The following is a 20,480-nucleotide window of genomic DNA, read 5'->3' on the forward strand; positions in this document are numbered from 1 at the left end:
TCCAATTGACTACTGTACACACTTTAACCCTTATCCTCGAGTTGCCTCTGGGGCTTGATAAGTAGTGATTCCTTTATAAAATAAAAAAATATTTCAATACTATGATGGTGAATCTATAGTCAGTCTGTGCTAATTTTCTTTGCGATATTCGTTTTCAGCATACCTGAACAAACTGAGGGTTGGCCCCTTTCATATGCCCCCTATTCAAACATGGTCGCCAGGGATTTACATTTCACAATACACGCATTAATAAAACTAGCTCCAAAACTAGTAGTCTGTCTATCTGTCTCTGCTAATTTTCCTTGCGATATTCGTTTTCAGCATACCTGAACAAACTGAGGGTTGGCCCCTTCCATATGCCGCCTGTTTAAACATGGTCGCCAGTGATTTACATTTCAAAATACACGCATTAATAAAACTAGCAACAAAACTATTTGTCTCTGCTAATTTTCCTTGCGATATTCGTTTTCAGCATACCTGAACGCTTTTAAAATCAACATTTCGAATGTTAACGTAACACACACACACACACACACACACGTAAACTCATTGATAGTGTCTACCGTCGATAAGCTAGTTGTAAATTAGATTACTCTCTGATGAGTTTTAGTCTAGCCACACTGTGATACAGCGGAACAGTCCGTCTGTTTGGCATAACTCAGTGAAAGTGTCGACTGTCGATTAACTAGTTGTAAATTCTTAAAGGAGAAGCCCCTTTAAGAAGAGACTTGAAGATAATAATTATTGTTATTATTTGTTGCTATTCTTATCGGCCAACCTGGGCCGTGCATTGTAAACAAAAATCCATTTCAAACTGAACTTTTTCAAAACTTAGTTCTTCTTCAAAGTGACAAGAATGCCGACACTCGACCGTATGTAGTGGTCGCTACATCAAAACAGCAAATTAGTGACGACCACTAGACCACCGATTCAAAGAGCTGGAACAAAGGAAGCAGGGAACAGAACACATGCAATAATAATATTTATAGAAAAGACTGAGACAAGTAACATCACGTCTGTGTGTGAGAGGGAGAGAAGTTGCAGAGAAAACTCTATGAGAAGCCAAGACCTGGAAGGGTGGACATTCTAAACATAGCAAATATCACAGCCTGATAGATAAAAGGCCACCAATATGGTCAAACTAATTGTCAAGGACGTATCATCGACTTGTATGAGCAACATCTACTTGAGTTGTGTGTAAGTTAGTTAACGAATTAAAAAAAAATATTAATTCGTGATAAACCTGTTCTTTCGGCAGCCTGTAAGATCTCATACAGACAGAAGGAGTGAAGAGTTGTATCAGCTGTGCGTCGTATTTTGCAGTTGAGATGTTCTTGATTGTAGAATGTAGAGTGTTGGCAGTGTGGCATTGTTGCCTCTTGTTTTTTTTTTAAATCACAAATACACATAGGATGAAGACAATTTTTAATAAGGGACATAATCTCGGCTAACACCGTCAAAGGGAGATAATTTTGCTAAAACAACCTATTTGATTTTATTTATTTTTCTAAATTTATACGATCTTTTCCAAATTTAGGATGAGTTCAAAAAAGAAATCCGGTTCCAGCAAAGATTCTTTTTATTTAGCAGATGCCAAACTTATTCCACGGATTCGGCAGGTAAACAACGCCATTTTTTTTTTTAAAGAAAACATTTTTATTTTTTAAAATTTCTAATCGTTTCTCGCGATCACCAACTAAAAATGCGAACACGTGTTCTCTTGCACATGTTTCGACATTATCAATAAGCCTTATTGAAAACATCCTTATTATAAGGATGTTTTCTTTTGTGTATGAATTCATTTATAAATGAGAGTTCGTTCTTTTCTAGCATAGTGGCTCTTAAAAACAAAATAAAACCGCGGTGCTTTTATTTTGTTTTTTTTTTTTTTTGTATATTCACAATGACACTTACTTAAAAAAAAAAAAAAAAAAAAAACACGGAAAAATCGGGAAACACTATTGGGACGGAATTTCGAAAATCATAATCCGGTACTAGTGCACTTGCTGATTGATCAGCGCTATTTTTTTAAATCGTATTTCCAATTTTAATAAAAGTTTTATGATATGTTTTTTTTTTATTCAATTGTAAGGTTAAATTATACAATAGGTACAAAATACCCTCCCCTCCCCATGTTAAGAATGGCTTTTTAAATAATAACGTTAATATTTCAGCACGGATCAATAAGTGCACTAGTACCCATAATCCTGAATTTCACATGAAAAGAATCGTATCTACGTATTCCTCGTATTTTTAAGATGATTATATCCAAAAATTACGAAAATCGATAAGGTAGAAAATTATTTATTAAAGAAAATAAACAATAGACTTTGATGAAAACGATCGTAAGACACAGGAGAGTTCAAAAGGGAGGTAATTTTCCGTTTTGTTTAAACAAGATAGCAGCAATTTTTCTCCTGCTAACACGATTAAAGTTTTTTTTTTAATAATTCAGTAATATTCAGGTAATTTCGACTGTATAATTTGGAAGGTGGTACCATTGTAACTTATTAGAATTGACAAGAAAATCAGTTGAGACCATTGTTTTTTTTTTTTTAATCTGAAAACTCCATTTATCGACTACAAAATCTCGTGCCAATTCTGTAGAAGCACCGAAAGTCTATACAGAACGAAGATGTCATATTCCAAAAATCACTTAAACCGATCCATTAGTTTTTTTAAACTAAGAAAATCCAAATTTATGATTTTACTACTAAATTGTTATTGAACATAAGGCTGATAATGCTTATTAAGAGTCGACAGATCAAGTTTTTTTTTATTTAATTGTTTTAAGCAAAAACGAGGTAAATATACAGATACGCTACAACAGAACACAGACCACTCTAATTTGTTTTTATATAGGTAATTGAGGTCGCTGACAACGAATCTGATAGTCAAACTTGGGGCAAATTTACCGTTTGCATGGTATTAACCCCTGAACCCACGAACTACTTTCCACTATTTTGTAGCTTCCGTTTACGTTACGAGCGCGGTGTTCTGTTGTAGCGTATCTGGATATTTACCAAAAACAATATTACGTACTTAATTGTCATGGCGAAAAATTTTCGGCGAAAATAGTAATAATCCAAAAATGACGAAAAATCAATGAGTAGAAAGTTATTTATAGTTCTAAGCAATTAAAAAAAAATTGGGTAAAATTGCGTTTTTCGGTGCATGATCCACAAGTAATCTTTTTTACTATAAAAATCTGAAAAAAAATCTTTATAATGTACGTACTTGTCACTGCATGAAGATGTCATATTCCAAAAATCACGTAAATCGATCAAGTATTTTTTTAATTTAAGAAAATCAAATATTATGCAACATTTTATCGAAGAAAAACTTCACTCCATCTTGTTTTTGAATGATACACTGCTAGCGACACCTATTGGGAATGTTTGGAATATAAGATCAGCAAGGGGCAGACAATCGACTTTCCACACTATAGAAAAAAAAAACTTGGAAAATTAAGACATTTATAAGTTTTTGAGGATGTTGAAAATGAAAATAACGTTTAAAATTCCAGCAAACGAGTAGTTTCCAAGATATGAAGAAATGTTAGTTTAAAGAAAGTGAGGGATCACTTTTCTATAATAATTTAACGTATAATGATCACTCACTTTATGGCCACCACTAGTAAATGTAAAGCCCTGAATATGATAATGATTTCTGTTTCTTTTGTTTCGACAGTATTTGTCTAGTCATGGAAGAAGCAAAAGTTTTAGTGTTGGCACGATGGCCAGAGATCTGCAGTCGTCATATGGGTAAGCGAAAATCAAACTTGAATTTTTAAAAATTTTTTTACCATACCAGCGTATTAGATTCATCCTTTTTTTTATTTTTTTACATAGGAGTCACCACTTATCAAGGTCCAGAGGCCACTCGAGGATAAGGGTTAAAGAGTGCACATTATCAGAATCATAGTAATCGTCAGTAGTGGAGATTTGTTAAATTTGTTAACTTAAGTGGAACGGCTCATCAAGAACTTGTTTGCATTAGACTTGAAGATGGCCATAAATGATGACTCCCAAGTTAAAAAAACAAAAAAAAAAACAAAGGAGGGGTGGGGGTGAATCTGTTACGCTGGTATGGTCATGTGGAATGTGTTCCAAGACCTTGAATCTTTACTTAGTGTTTTTCCTTTTTGAAAACTACCTCCGCAATTTCCGGGACTATACTCTTGTGGGAACAAGATGTTTTTTTTGATTGGAATTGTTTCATTGTACCATTGATTGGTTTGGCGTCTCAAATTATCTCTTGCAAAAAAAAAAAAATGCTTATTTTTGCTTGGTTGATTATCTCCCTTATGTAAAATTGTTCATGAACTCCTTTAGCGCCTCCTTTTAGGTGACGAGCTGCATGCCTAATCATTGAAGACGTCGCTTTAACATGACAGAAATTTAAGATTGAGATGTTGGCAAAGAATGCGTTTAGTCCTCTCCAATTGCAAAAACTTAGACACCAGGGTCGGAAAATGGGATTGAGAAGTCAGTGCTCCCGAAGAGGGGCACCTGGACAGCCCTGTCGGGATTCTCCGGTAAGAGCGCCTCGGTGATTAGCAATAAACCAGCCGTTTCTCAAAGAGAGAAGGCAAAGCTTGGAAGGGTGGACCTCCTAGAACTGCACAGAACTAAACTTCTACTGCAAAATCGTATCCGGAACCGTATCATTACAGGAATGGTCTAATCTCTGTTGGTTTTGGGGGCCCAGCATAAATCAGTTTAATATGGAGGCAATTCAGACCCTCTCTCAAAAAGGAGGGGCAGGGAGGCACTCTGGAGTAGGTAACTACTGGGAAGACGGCCGAACAAAGACGTACTCTATTTTCATCGAAGCCTGACGTCATATGTCAGTAAAAATAGGTAAGATAGAAGGGGTCCATTTAATCATGGCCGCATATCTGAAATTGAAAATTGTGAACCTGTGTTGTTGTCGTTATTATTGGCTCACAAGGAGCCTTCACATAGTTTCTCCTTGAAAACAGCCTGCGCTGTTCCCTGAAAGCTGAGTGACAACATGTCAGCACTCTCCATCTCTTTTGATAAGATTTGCAAATAAATTTGCATTATCCCAACAGCTGCTTACCATCGATTTCTCGTTGGCAGCGGCTATTGGTCTTCACTGGAATTTGAGTAGCTTTAAGCCTCCTCAAGGTTCCAATCAACAGAAACCAGATCATTACAGGAATGGTATGATCTCTGTTAATTCTGGGGGCACAGGATAAACATCCCTAGCCGAGGTAAGGTGGAACATGGTCAGCAAGATGCGACAGAGATATTCTTGTTAAAGATTTCCAGCTTCTGCCGATCAGCCTCATTGACCCTCATGCGTCTTTCAAACTTTTCTATTCAAAGTCAATCTTTGCTATTCGCACAGATCACCCGCTAGTCGTTGTTAAAACCTTAGTTTCCGCTAAATCAGCCACGGTCATTGTCTCGCTACCATAGACGAAAATCAGCCAGATGACAGGTAATTTGTCGTTATGATTTTTCCGACGTTTATTGTTTTGATTCTAATATTTGTGGCCAAGCGAAATCGTAAAATGCAAAGTACCTAATTTATTTTTATTTATACATTTAATTTTTTTCAGAGATTATAACAGGAAAAAAAGGACTGCATTCTTGAAAAGTGTCGAAAGAGGTTAGTGGTACATTTCCATTTTCTTTTTCTATCAGGATACGAATTGCATTTTTTGTGAATCATTAAATTTTTTTTATTTTCATCAGGATACGAATTGCACGCACTTTTTGTAATTTGAGGTGTGTGTTGAGCAAAAAAAAAAAATAAAAAGTGGTGGTAGGTAGGCAGGCTTGAACCCGTGACGCGAAGGCGAAAAAGAAAGTCGAGGTGTGTGTAAGGGTGTTAATTGAGCCAAAAAAAAATAAATTGATATCAACCTAGAAATTTCTACGACTCAGCGCGGTACCTAAAGCACCTAACCTTCCGGTGATCTGGCAAGAACCGATGTGTCAACGTGATCTGTACACACGTGTATTTTTGTGAGAATATACTTTATTTCCTTATAATATATACTAATCCTTATTTAAGAAGCTCAGTGTAATTCCAAAAGGACATAATGTAAACATGTTATAAGGTATTTACAGCTTCTTTTCCAATTTTCGGATTTTTTTTCATGGATGAATTGTTGCTATTTCTTCTGATGAGTTAAGGGCAAAATAGATTCACTGATTGATATAATAATTAAGTGATTGATTTTGTGTTACGAAACACATACTCTCAAGAATTGCATAAGTCAACTTTTTCTTTTTTTTTTTTTTTTTTTTTACAAGGTGGTCACCACTTATCAAGGCCCGGAAGCCACTCAGAGATAAGGGTTATTGCATGTACAGTACGTTAGTGTTGGAGATCTGATAAAGTGTCTTACTTAAGGGGGCAGTTCATCAGGAATTTGTTAACATTGGACTTGTAGACATCCAGGTTGTAGTCAGGTGGGAAACAGGCAACCGGAACAGAGTTCCACAGGTGTGCACTTCTAAGAAAGAAGCCTTGTTTATGGAATCTACGTTTTGATTTTGGCACAGATAAAGAGTGGGGCAAATTTTTGACAGTGGTTTCAGCTAGACGGGTGAGGGAGGGGGACCAAAGATTGGAGCTCAGACAAGCACCTGCCATGGTAGTAACGATAACACAAAGACAGGCTCGCAAGAAAGAGAAAAGGGCATCACCCAGTAGGCCACGGAGCCTATTTTGTACTCTGTCAAGGCAGGATAGGCTGTTTTTAGCAGCTCGTGCCCATGAAACTTTTGCTGTCCTGTTTATTATTTAATCGTTTACTTTACTAATCGTTTTCTTGTTACGAGTACTTTTACGGGTCTGTGTGTTTATCACCGTTCTTCCATATACGGGCGTGGGTGTGTCTGCATGCTCTTGCGTGCAGTTCACTGTTATATGTGTGTGTGTGTGTGTCAACATTTTTTAGCTTTTCTATTTATCTACCACTTACCTAACTTTATGAATATAGAATTATCTACTTTTTTAAATTTGTTTTGAATTCTATTGCGTAGCCTACGAAATCATTTGTAAGGATGAACCATCTTCGGAAGAGGCGGATGATTTTACGAGTCAGTTGGAAAAGAAGCACATTGCTAGTAAGAAGAGTGGTTTCCGGTAAGTATTACTGGTTATTGATTGATTATTACTGATTATTGATTATTTTAATAAAATAACTCTTTAACACTAGCGGGACCTGTAGAAATTCCACAGGGGACTGCTTCATATCTAATATATTGATGTTGGCATTCTGTAGATGTTCAGCGTGAATGGAGACGCCCTGATATTATTGTAGCTCTTTTGTTAAAACTGCAAAAGTGTTTATACATCGGGATTAGTGGCGCCAACTAGTTAAAAGTACTCTTTTGGCAAGCATGCATATAAAGAGCACTTTTTTTTTTAGTTGGTGCAATTACCCCTGGATTTGGTGCAATTACTCCGAAGTACGGTATGTAAATAACAAAGCGCTGTTTGCAATCTGTTTACATTGGACTTGCAATTTGTCATTTTGCAGAGGGAGGCAACTCTCGTTTACTAAGAGATTCGTTTACGTTTTCATTAAATTTTTGAGCGAGCAGCTATGGAACGTCGCAGACTGAGACACCAACGAGCGGCGACCACTCATCATCCAAACTCAAATCCTGTCTTCCCGTGCTCTATCTGTGTAAAGCAGTGTAGACGACGCATCGGGCTTCACAGTCATCAACGGAGACATAGAGTCAATTTTTAAAAAAAAATGGAGACATCGTCATCCACATGGATGGTTGGTTGTTTTTGTTTTACGGCATATCAACGTTTTTCAGGTTATTTAATGCCGAATCTAGTTATTTTGAGGAACGATTATTTAATGGAGTATATTTGTTTTTTAAGTCGGATTCTATTTAACTCATAGTTAGGACCCTAACAGGGTCAGAGTGGACCTGGGAGCAATGGCAATTAAAGGGTGGTTCCACACTCCCCAAGGCCCGCAAGGTGGGGGCCTCACCATCAGATATAGTTTTAGGTCATATCCAGGACCCCAGATGGATGGACTATCATAACTAACTAGCTAGCTTGTCCAATCAAATAACGACACTTTGTTACTGCAATACGATCAGGGGAAAAAAAACGTTATCTAAATATCTATCCAGTTATGTGTGAACTTGAAATTCTGATCTGATGTTTGGTTTTCCGTCTTCCTTCTCCAGATACAGTGAGGATTGCATCGATGCCGAAAGCGACACAACGGAGAAAAGCTTTTCCTCTGACAACGCTGATTACGTCATGTACAAGGTATTCACATTTTAACATCGACATTTCTTTTTGCGTTAACATTTCTTTATTGACTACGTGTATGTCTATGCAGTAGAACCTCGGGATACGGTGGCCCTAGGATACGTTGTTTTTTAGTTTACGATGTGGAATACAATGTTTTTCAAGCCCCTAGTTACGGTATTTGCCCCGCCTTACAGTGTTATTTATAATGTTATTTGATTATATACATGTGTATTATATATTGTACTGTATTTTGTGTTGTAATTTTTGATATGTACTTTTTTTTAGCCTCCACCATACGGCGATTTCACCTTACGATTCCAACCCGCGAACAGATTAATGCCATATTCTGGGGTTCTACTATATATATATATACATATATATATATATATACACACACACACACACAGACATACATACATACATGTAGCCAGCATTGTATAATTGAAGAAACTTATTTTCACATATATATATTACTAGCAAAAGTACCCGTCGTTGACTGGGTTCAAAAACAGCCTACAGAAAATGGACTCTGATTTATGAAAGTATGATAGGTTATCAAAAGGAAGGGTTGTAATGAGATAGCTTCGAATTTGGGGTATCAAAACCAAAGCAAAATATGATGAAAGTAAACATAAAATAGATAAACCCCATAATTTGTTATACCATACCTGTTCACACTGAAACACTTATCACAATATTCTGTGGATCTATATTAAAAAACCTTGTTAAACTTTGTGACATATTTCCATTCTATGGAGGTCAAGCGCAAACGAACACCCCATAATTTTATTATACCATATTTCTTCAAACTGAAACATAATTATCAAAGTATACTTACGCAGATAGATATGAAAAGTCTTTATTAAAGTTTGTGCCTATTTCCATTCTATGGAGGCGAGGCGCGAACGCAGACCCTACAATTTTATTATACCATCCCTATTTAAGTTAAAACATACTTATCAAAGTATTATTATGTACATCTATATCAAAAACACTTGTAAACGTTTTTTTTTTACTTTTTAAATTTTTTATTTCCATACTTTGTGGACCAGGCGCGTATGCAGACCCCACAATTTTAATGAATCATCATTATGCCAGATCAAACATACCCATTCCTGTGTCTCGATACATCATTATATGTGATCAGTTTTCTATAATAGTCAACCATATAGGAGCCTATTCGTGACCAGACACAACACAGACGTTCAGGTTTATATTATATTATATATATATATGGAAATTTCTCCTTTTATATATACCAATCCTTTAATTTATGAAGCTCAATGTAATTACAGAGCATATAACAAATAAATGACAAAAGTCTATATTCCAAATTTTAAGATGTTCACCATCTTACCATTTATTAATGCTTTATTCTGGAGTTCTACTCTATATATATATACGTATATGTATGTCTGTGAATATATATATATATATATATATATAAATTATTTACTATAATAATTTTTTCCTGAGTTTTTATTTTTAATTTAAAATTTTTTTTTTATTTCTCATTTGCTATTCCTAACGTTTTCGTATTTTCCGCAGGACACAAACGCAATGAACAACTTCATGACCTCCATCTACCAGAATAACAAAAAGACGGAAAAATCCAGCAACGTCATGGAAGTACCAAATGAAACAAACGTTTCAAAACCGACATTACCAACCTCCACGCCTTGCAAGCGGGTTTCGTCTCCGGCCCCATCTCCGACCCTGTCGGTCCCTTCTGCTCTCACTGGCATGTCTAGTTCCTCGAAGACACCATCCCATCCACCCAGCCCTCATCACAAACCGTCTCTCACCCCTTTGTCCACACCAGTCGCCTCTTCCACTCCTTACATAATGAACCACTCTCCCATACATATGGCTTCTAACAACAAAAAATCCAATACTAATCGTTCTTATTTGGCAGATGATGTAAATTTGACCAAAAACAAAATGGTGGATGGAAATCGACTGAAAGCTTACGATTCCAAAAGGTTCTCAGCTCATGATGTAACCCCAACTCAACCGAATGAGAGGAGAAAGAATGCGACATCAGAAGTTGTCTCTGCCGTGAAGGCGTCCAAGGTTGGTATAATGTTCGGATTTCTATTACTTTGATCTTATAGTTTCGTATACATTCATGTCATGATTGTTGAGTTCCTTTGACCTCATCCCCCTACCGTCGATATCTCACTAATCGTAATTTTGCACGTGTCGCTTTCATGCAAATTATTATGATTGATAAGTATTGAAAATATTTGAGGATTTTGCGTTTCTGAATTTTTGAGATGAGGATTTGTTTTTAATATTATTTGGATTCTTTGGACTGCTGTTCTCATCTTGAATGTTATGGTTTATATAATCTCTAACCTTCACGTATGTCTTGTCGGATTCTGTAATCTTTTTGTCGAACCCTGGGAATCTTTCTATCGAACTCTGGGAATCTTTCTGTCAAACTCTGGGAATCTTTTTGTCAAACTCTGGGAATCTATCTGTTTAACACTACATTCAGATTCAAGTTTCTTAACAACAGCATCAGTGACAGTTGTTGCTGGTATGTATCGGACGACTTTTAGAAATTAACTTTGAAAATAACCTATCTCTGGCCAGGTCTTAATTTATCCATCTTTCTTAATTGATCCGTTTGCACTCAATGATCACAACTTGGATTTTTTTTAAATTTTGCACAAACATTAGTCATGGTAAAAGTAAATTTTTCACTTGTGAAAGGGGGACCCCACATGCTCAGCTTGTTAATTCTTATCCTTCAGGTTAGAGACAAGTGGTGAATTCCAATTAAAAACAAAGCCACTAATACTGCTTATTTATTTTTTTAGGATGCAGATGTTCCATCATCAAAAAGACCGAGATTGTCAGAACGTTCACGGCAAGAACAACCAGATAAAAATACACAAAGCAAAGGTAGGTTTTAAGATTAACTCTTAATAAAACTCTTTAGAGTAACTTTCAATTTGCATCTTAAAACGGTACACTTATATCCAGTCTATTGCTAAGGTCGTTGAACAAATGATTGGATCATTTTATCGCTCCAGAAAGCACCCAACTCCAGATACAAGCCTATATCTAAGATTTCAAGTGTGTAGACCCCAAATTGTCGAAGGAGTTTGGTAGGGTTGTCAACAGTCAAATTGTTGAACTTTGACCCCCTTAACAGCTTAATTTCTGGCCCAAAACCAATCACATAGATTTTCCCAAATCTCAGTACCCTGTATATCAAATTTCGAGTCTGTAGACTAAAAATTGACAGAGTTATTGCGTAGGGAAATGTACACAGACACGTTCGCTTTTATAGATATATAGATTTGGCTTGTGTAAATTACATGATAAAATATTTGCTCTACTAATAAGAATTTTAGTATTGAACACTATCGGAAATATCTCTACTTTATTATTGAGTTTTAATTTATGTTATTTTTGTCTTTTTTTAGAGTTTGGATTTCAGATTTCAAGTACAACTTTTGCTGATGTTGGAGGTAATGAACAGTGTTTATTGGTACGTAATTATTTTACTTATTTCCATCTTTGTAGCTGCTTATGGTACAATGGGGAAAGCGGTGGCTGGTTACTTTTAATACATCTAAAACCAAACTTCTATCTTTACATCATCAACACTCTGATCCCTATCTGGCATCAATTGAAATGAATGGCTCTCGTCTTGGGGAGGCTCCATGTTTTAACAAACTTCTAGGCTTGACCTTTACTCCTGATCTGAAATGGAACACATGCATCAAATCCATTGCCAAGGCCACTGGAAAAATGGTAGGATCCTTCTACCGCTCTAGTAGATATCTCACTCCTGATGCAATTCTCTACCTATATAAAAGCCAGGTACGGCCAACGATGGAGTATTATTGCAACATCTTTTTTTTTTTTTTTTTTTTTTTTTTTTATTCAATTTTCACTCCAAACAAGGCACAGTGCCACTTTGAAGCAGGGGGCTACTATTAGGGACTTAATTAGCTGGGTCATTATGAAGGGAGAAGAGTAGAAAGATGTTTGTTAACATTACACTTGAACTTCTGCATATCATTGCAGTTGGGAAAGCAGAATCCCGGAAAGGAGTTCCAAAGACCAGCAGTTCTGGGGAAGAAACTATTGGAGTAAAAGGCTTTCTTGCACCTAGGGATCTCTACTGTAAAGGGATGAGACTTAGTAGCTTGTCGGGTTTGTCGGGGGTAGTTACGTCGGGGAGGTACAAGTGTTTGCAGTTCGTCAGAGCATTCACCATTAAAGTATTTGTAGAACAGGCAGAGGGATGCCACAGTTTGTCGATGGGACAGAGGCTGAAGCCTAGATGACAGTTCAGGACCTATCAGGTTGGCGACTCTCTTTTGAACCCTGTCCAGGAGCGAGAGACAAGCAGCAGATGCACCAGCCCAGATGTGACAACAGTACTCCATACATGGGCGAATGGTTGCCTTATAGAGGTATAGGATACTGTCAGGCGTAAGTAGTTTTCTAGCACGGTAGAGGGAGCCAACCTTCCTTGCAGCAGCCTTGGCAATGCTCTCAATGTATCTATTCCAGTTCATATTCCCTGTAAACGTTAGGCCGAGGAGTTTAAAAGAAGTACTTTCAGGCAATGTGTTCTTGGCCATTGCTATTGGTGGTAGAGAAGGTTTCTTGTAGTTATTGAAGGAAACAAGCTTAGACTTAGCAGCATTGAATGTGACCAACCATTTTTGTCCCCATTCCACTACGGATTGGAGGTCATCCTCTAGTGTTTCTGCCATTTCCTTGGATATGTGTTCATTTGTTATAGAGAGTGGTGTCATCGGCAAATATACCCATCTCCAAAACAATTTTATCAGGGAGGTCATTTATGAATATCAGGAATAATAGAGGTCCAAGGATAGACTCCTGAGGTACTCCCGCATTTATGTCATATTGTTTGGATGTACGACCGTCGAGGACAACTTTGATTTTTCTATTACTTAAGGATTTAATTACTTTATGAATTCTTCCAGTGATTCCATATGATCTAATTTTCCTTAGGAGACCATCGTGCCATACCCTGTCAAAAGCCTTAGATATATCGAGGGCTACCGCTCTACCCTCCCCTGTTTTATCCAATGAACGGTATATACGTTCAGAAACTACAGTTAAGATATCTGCTGTTGAACGGGCTTGCCTGAATCCATATTGTTTGTCAGTCAGGAGTTTAGCAGCTGTTAGGTACTGGACTAGGGCTTGATTAACTAAGGACTCAAATATTTTGGCGAAAAGCGGGAGGAGGCTAATGGGGCGATAATTTAGTGGGTCAGTTCTTTCACCAGAATTCTTGAAGACTGGTACTACAGAGGCAGTTTTCCAGCAGTCGGGAAAACAAGATTCGTTAAGGCATTTATTGTAAAGTTTGGAGAGAACTGGAGCAACCACGGCAGAGCATTTTTTTAATAGCACAGCCGGGATGAGATCTGGTCCACATGCTTTTGAGGTGTCTAGGTTTTTTATAATAGCATGTACCTGAGAAGGGGTGATTTTCAAATCGTCTAGTGTGGCGTCTGTTCGCAGAGGAAAATATGGGAGTGAGTGGTGTACCGAGTTCAGTGTGGAGTTTGAGGCAAACCGACTGGCAAGCAGATTAGCCTTGTCAGTTGCCGTGCAAGCAACCTCATGATTGTTTGTTAATGGGGGAATAGTTGACTGCCCATTATTAACTACGCTTAACGATGCGCTTTCTGGTGGTTTCAGAGTAATCTGTCTTAGCTGTCTCTATCATTCTCTTACAATTATTTCTAGCTTCTATAAACTTCTGTTTGTTTGAGCTGGACTTATGTCAGTTGAATCTGCGGAACGCATGCTGCCTTTGACATATGGCAGCTGCACAAGCAGAAGTAAACCATTGGGGAGAGTGGGGCTTGCTATAGAATTTCCGTGCGGGAACATGTGTTTCAATAGCAGTTTTGAACCATTCAGTGGTCTCATTTGCACACTGTTTCGCTGGAAGAGTAAAGATATTTTGCCATGGGGCATCTCTGATGAGCTCCCTGATGGCTTCCCAATCAGCCTTTTTGTAATACCTCGTTGTTTTGAGTAGTGGGTCTTCAGTTTTAGGGTGAGAATTTAGGCTGATTTTTACCATTATCACAGCGTGATCAGCATTTCTGAGTGGGCTGTGGGCATTTGTTATACAGTCATTGGGAACCGTTGTCAGAAAGAGATCTAGAAGTGAGGCATGTTGATCATGCTGGCCTGGGTAACGTGTTGGAAATGTAACCAACTGAGATAGGGAATGGGATAAAGAGAAGCTATGTGTTGCGCTACCAGCTACATCTGTGTGATTAGAGAATCCTAGCCAGTTACTGTGGTGGACATTGAAGTCACCAAATACATGTATTTGTGCGCTAGTATCGAGGGAGAGTGCTATATCTATGCTGTCTGAGACTTTGTTTATTAGGGTACAGTCTTGGTTTGAGGGAGAGCGGTAGAGAAAATACAAGTAGCTAATATTGTGTTGCATATTTAGTCTGAAGCACATAAAGGCCTGGTCCTCTGATTCTAGTTTTATTTCTCTAGTCAGGGGGAGGGTGTTACGAATATAGACTCCAAGTCCATGCATATGTCTGTCCGAATCCTTACGGTAGAGTGGGAGATAACTAGGCATGTTAAAGTGGTTAGAGGGAATGGAGGAGTGAAGGTTAGTTTCACTTAATGCTAAGATATCCGGGGTGTTTACAAGGAGAAATGACTCAACATCATCTAAGTTAGTTCTAAGCCCGCGGATATTAGTAAATGCAAGCCTCAAGGGAGGAGGCAGGAGATGCTAGAAAGACCTTATCATGCCTTGACAGAGTTTAAAACAGACTTCGTAATCTAGTGGTGGATGCCCTTTTCTCTTTTAAACGTTTTATTTGTAACACAACTTGTTCCCAGGTAACATCGGACCTGTACAACTAAATATAATAAGATATTTTTTTTTTTTTGTTATTTTCATCTTTCTAGGATATATGCAAAATTCTGGTCCACATGAAACATCCAGAGATCCATCGTCAGCTGGGTGTCACTCCTCCACGAGGTCTTTTACTCCATGGACCTCCAGGCTGCGGAAAGACGTTACTGGCTAATGCCATTGCAGGGGTAAAAAAAAAAAAATCACAATCTTTGTTTTTTAAATTTTTTTAACAGGCAGGAACATTTCCAGCGATCACCACTTTGAAACATCTCTGCCTTATTAAAAACGCGTAGGAACACGACGTTGTGAATGTGACCACACGCATGCATAAAAGCAAAGGAACTATGTTTACACTCCGTCGCGCTCGAATACGGTGATCAGTCCCGAAGAAGCAGGCAGGCACTATAAAGACATTTACCTGCCAATACCAGACCACTTTCTCTCCAAATTTTCAAGTGCAGCACGTCATCATGAGACATTAATACACCCAGCATGGTTTTACGTGGGTCGCAAATTTGGAGTCGGCTTTCAGCTGTCATGTTTGCTGAATCTTCTAGATAGTTTTTATTTTTCGATAATTGTTGAGCATTTGTGCATTTTAGATCTGGAGGACACTTTTTTTCTTGACTGGATAGAGGTCCTAATAGCGAGTTACTATCCAGTCATGGCTGATGGAACAAGAACATGCTACCCCTATGAAGTAAATAAAGGGTTCCACTTGAAATTATGTCCAAATTCCTGAGTTCGACAGAAACATTCCCGAGTTTGACAAGATACACCTAAAGAAGGTCGGAGGTTACATCGACTGAAACGTGAAAATCACACTCAAGATGAATCTAAATAATACGAGCTGATTTTATGTTCTCTCCTTCTGCAAACCAGGTGCTTTGCCTGGGTTGATCTGGTCAATATAAGATCTTTTTCTTTTCTTGTCGACAAATCATCCAATTCCATGATCTTTTTGTGGCCATCAATGACAGATTCATCTACTTCTGAAGAATTGATCTATGAAATGTTTATGCCATTGTTTCATAATATCTAACCAGTACTCCTGATCAGTGCTGAAGAATCCTTTGATTTACGACAACAGAAGCAGAGGACGGACCAAACACCGACCTTTTTTTTTTTTTTTTTTTTTTACACAGTGATCACCACTTATCAAGGCCCGGAAGCCACTCAGGGATAAGGGTTATTGCAAGTACATTACGTTAGTGAGGAGATTTGCTGAAATGTTTACTTAAGGGGGCGGTTCATTAGGAATTTGTTAACATTGGACTTGAAGACATCCAAGTTGTAGTCCGGAGGGAAGCAGGCAGACGGAACAGAGTTCCACAGGCGTGCAGTTCTAAGAAAGAAGCTTTGTTCATGGAATCTGCGTTTTGATTTAGGCACAGATATAGAGTGGATGAAATCTATAAGGTGGCCAGAAAGTGGGTGCTCATTTTAAGTTAAATTTACATGGAAACTGATCAACTACTTTTCGAAAAACTAATTTCTTCATATCATGAAAATCATTTTTTTGCGACGGAAACGGTTTTAAGATTCGGTTTTAGCACACCTAAATCTACAAAAAAATTATTTTCTTATATATGGACGTGAGACGGGCCTTAATTTAAAATAATACCAGCGTGTATTCAATTGAAATTTCTAAGTCCAAACAAGAGGGGACGTAGGTATAGGTAGATGAGAATCCTATAGACCAAGTCAAGTCAACGTGTATTCAATTGAAAATTTCTAAGTCCAAACAAGAGGGGACGTAGGTATAGGTAAATGAGAATCCTATAGACCAAGTCAAGTCAACGTGTATTGAATTGAAAATTTCTAAGTCGAACAAGAGGGGATGTAGGTATAGAAAGATGAGAATCCTATAGACCAAGGCAAGTCAACGTGTATTGAATTGAAAATTTCTAAGTCCAAACAAGAGGGGATGAAGGTATAGGTAGATAAGAATCCTATAGACCAAGTCATCTACACGTGTATTCAATTGAAAATTTCTAAGTCCAAACAAGAGGGGACGTTGGTTTAGGTAAATGAGAATCCTATAGACCAAGTCAAGTCAACGTGTATTCAATTGAAAATTTCTAAGTCCAAACAAGAGGGGACGTAGGTATAGGTAAATGAGAATCCTATAGACCAAGTCATCTCAACGTGTATTCAATTGAAAATTTCTAAGTCCAAACAAGAGGGGACGTAGGTATCGGTAAATGAGAATCCTATAGACCAAGTCAAGTCAACGTGTATTCAATTGAAAATTTCTAAGTCCAAACAAGAGGGGACGTAGGTATAGGTAAATGAGAATCCTATAGACCAAGTCATCTCAACGTGTATTCAATTGAAAATTTCTAAGTCCAAACAAGAGGGGACGTAGGTATCGGTAAATGAGAATCCTATAGACCAAGTCAAGTCAACGTGTATTCAATTGAAAATTTCTAAGTCCAAACAAGAGGGGACGTAGGTATAGGTAAATGAGAATCCTATAGACCAAGTCATCTCAACGTGTATTCAATTGAAAATTTCTAAGTCCAAACAGGAGGGGACGTAGGTATAGGTAAATGAGAATCCTATAGACCAAGTCAAGTCAACGTGTATTCAATTGAAAATTTCTAAGTCCAAACAAGAGGGGACGTAGGTATAGGTAAATGAGAATCCTATAGACCAAGTCAAGTCAACGTGTATTCAATTGAAAATTTCTAAGTCCAAACAAGAGGGGACGTTGGTATAGGTAAATGAGAATCCTATAGACCAAGTCAAGTCAACGTGTATTGAATTGAAAATTTCTAAGTCGAACAAGAGGGGATGTAGGTATAGAAAGATGAGAATCCTATAGACCAAGGCAAGTCAACGTGTATTGAATTGAAAATTTCTAAGTCCAAACAAGAGGGGATGAAGGTATAGGTAGATAAGAATCCTATAGACCAAGTCATCTACACGTGTATTCAATTGAAAATTTCTAAGTCCAAACAAGAGGGGACGTTGGTTTAGGTAAATGAGAATCCTATAGACCAAGTCAAGTCAACGTGTATTCAATTGAAAATTTCTAAGTCCAAACAAGAGGGGACGTAGGTATAGGTAAATGAGAATCCTATAGACCAAGTCATCTCAACGTGTATTCAATTGAAAATTTCTAAGTCCAAACAAGAGGGGACGTAGGTATCGGTAAATGAGAATCCTATAGACCAAGTCAAGTCAACGTGTATTCAATTGAAAATTTCTAAGTCCAAACAAGAGGGGACGTAGGTATAGGTAAATGAGAATCCTATAGACCAAGTCATCTCAACGTGTATTCAATTGAAAATTTCTAAGTCCAAACAAGAGGGGACGTAGGTATCGGTAAATGAGAATCCTATAGACCAAGTCAAGTCAACGTGTATTCAATTGAAAATTTCTAAGTCCAAACAAGAGGGGACGTAGGTATAGGTAAATGAGAATCCTATAGACCAAGTCATCTCAACGTGTATTCAATTGAAAATTTCTAAGTCCAAACAGGAGGGGACGTAGGTATAGGTAAATGAGAATCCTATAGACCAAGTCAAGTCAACGTGTATTCAATTGAAAATTTCTAAGTCCAAACAAGAGGGGACGTAGGTATAGGTAAATGAGAATCCTATAGACCAAGTCAAGTCAACGTGTATTCAATTGAAAATTTCTAAGTCCAAACAAGAGGGGACGTTGGTATAGGTAAATGAGAATCCTATAGACCAAGGTAAGTCAACGTGTATTCAATTGAAAATTTCTAAGTCCAAACAAGAGGGGACGTAGGTATAGGTAAATGAGAATCCTATAGACCAAGTCAAGTCAACGTGTAATCAATTGAAAATTTCTAAGTCCAAACAAGAGGGGACGTTGGTATCGGTAAATGAGAATCCTATAGACCAAGTCAAGTCAACGTGTATTCAATTGAAAATTTCTAAGTCCAAACAAGAGGGGACGTAGGTATAGGTAAATGAGAATCCTATAGACCAAGTCATCTCAACGTGTATTCAATTGAAAATTTCTAAGTCCAAACAAGAGGGAACGTAGGTTTAGGTAAATGAGAATCCTATAGACCAAGTCAAGTCAACGTGTATTCAATTGAAAATTTCTAAGTCCAAACAAGAGGGAACGTAGGTATAGGTAAATGAGAATCCTATAGACCAAGGTAAGTCAACGTGTATTCAATTGAAAATTTCTAAGTCCAAACAAGAGGGGACGTAGGTATAGGTAAATGAGAATCCTATAGACCAAGTCAAGTCAACGTGTATTCAATTGAAAATTTCTAAGTCCAAACAAGAGGGGACGTAGGTTTAGGTAAATGAGAATCCTATAGACCAAGTCAAGTCAACGTGTATTCAATTGAAAATTTCTAAGTCCAAACAAGAGGGAACGTAGGTATAGGTAAATGAGAATCCTATAGACCAAGGTAAGTCAACGTGTATTCAATTGAAAATTTCTAAGTCCAAACAAGAGGGGACGTAGGTATAGGTAAATGAGAATCCTATAGACCAAGTCAAGTCAACGTGTATTCAATTGAAAATTTCTAAGTCCAAACAAGAGGGAACGTAGGTTTAGGTAAATGAGAATCCTATAGACCAAGTCATCTCAACGTGTATTCAATTGAAAATTTCTAAGTCCAAACAAGAGGGGACGTAGGTATAGGTAGATGAGAATCCTATAGACCAAGTCATCTCAACGTGTATTCAATTGAAAATTTCTAAGTCCAAACAAGAGGGGACGTAGGTATAGGTAAATGAGAATCCTATAGACCAAGGTAAGTCAACGTGTATTCAATTGAAAATTTCTAAGTCCAAACAAGAGGGGACGTAGGTATAGGTAAATGAGAATCCTATAGACCAAGTCAAGTCAACGTGTATTGAATTGAAAATTTCTAAGTCGAACAAGAAGGGATGTAGGTATAGAAAGATGAGAATCCTATAGACCAAGGCAAGTCAACGTGTATTGAATTGAAAATTTCTAAGTCCAAACAAGAGGGGATGAAGGTATAGGTAGATAAGAATCCTATAGACCAAGTCATCTACACGTGTATTCAATTGAAAATTTCTAAGTCCAAACAAGAGGGGACGTTTGTTTAGGTAAATGAGAATCCTATAGACCAAGTCAAGTCAACGTGTATTCAATTGAAAATTTCTAAGTCCAAACAAGAGGGGACGTAGGTATAGGTAAATGAGAATCCTATAGACCAAGTCATCTCAACGTGTATTCAATTGAAAATTTCTAAGTCCAAACAAGAGGGGACGTAGGTATCGGTAAATGAGAATCCTATAGACCAAGTCAAGTCAACGTGTATTCAATTGAAAATTTCTAAGTCCAA

General features: G+C 37.5%; 1 protein-coding gene across 1 annotated transcript; it reads left to right on the plus strand.

Annotated features, from left to right (window-relative positions):
- The first annotated feature begins 1,440 nt into the window (after positions 1-1,440).
- LOC145270933 (nuclear valosin-containing protein-like) lies at positions 1,441-15,896 on the plus strand. The gene is made up of 9 exons (XM_080126481.1): positions 1,441-1,619; positions 3,691-3,764; positions 5,591-5,640; positions 7,026-7,128; positions 8,199-8,283; positions 9,817-10,341; positions 11,094-11,178; positions 11,706-11,770; positions 15,223-15,896. Exons 1-9 carry the CDS (start codon positions 1,539-1,541, stop codon positions 15,400-15,402), a joined length of 1,248 nt encoding a protein of 415 aa, XP_079982607.1. The 5' UTR covers positions 1,441-1,538; the 3' UTR covers positions 15,403-15,896.
- Positions 15,897-20,480: the final 4,584 nt, after the last annotated feature.

Source organism: Euprymna scolopes, chromosome 46, assembly GCF_053919585.1.
Source record: "Euprymna scolopes isolate OS-2025 chromosome 46, ASM5391958v1, whole genome shotgun sequence".
NCBI classification, from domain to species: domain Eukaryota; kingdom Metazoa; phylum Mollusca; class Cephalopoda; order Sepiida; family Sepiolidae; genus Euprymna; species Euprymna scolopes.

Coding starts and splice junctions, on each gene's coding strand:
- LOC145270933 (XM_080126481.1), top strand. CDS start 1,539: ATGAGTTCAAAAAAGAAATCCGGTTCCAGCAAAGATTCTTTTTATTTA. Junction 7,129..8,198: donor AGTAAGAAGAGTGGTTTCCG/GTAAGTATTACT, acceptor TTCCTTCTCCAG/ATACAGTGAGGATTGCATCG. Junction 11,771..15,222: donor GTAATGAACAGTGTTTATTG/GTACGTAATTAT, acceptor TCATCTTTCTAG/GATATATGCAAAATTCTGGT.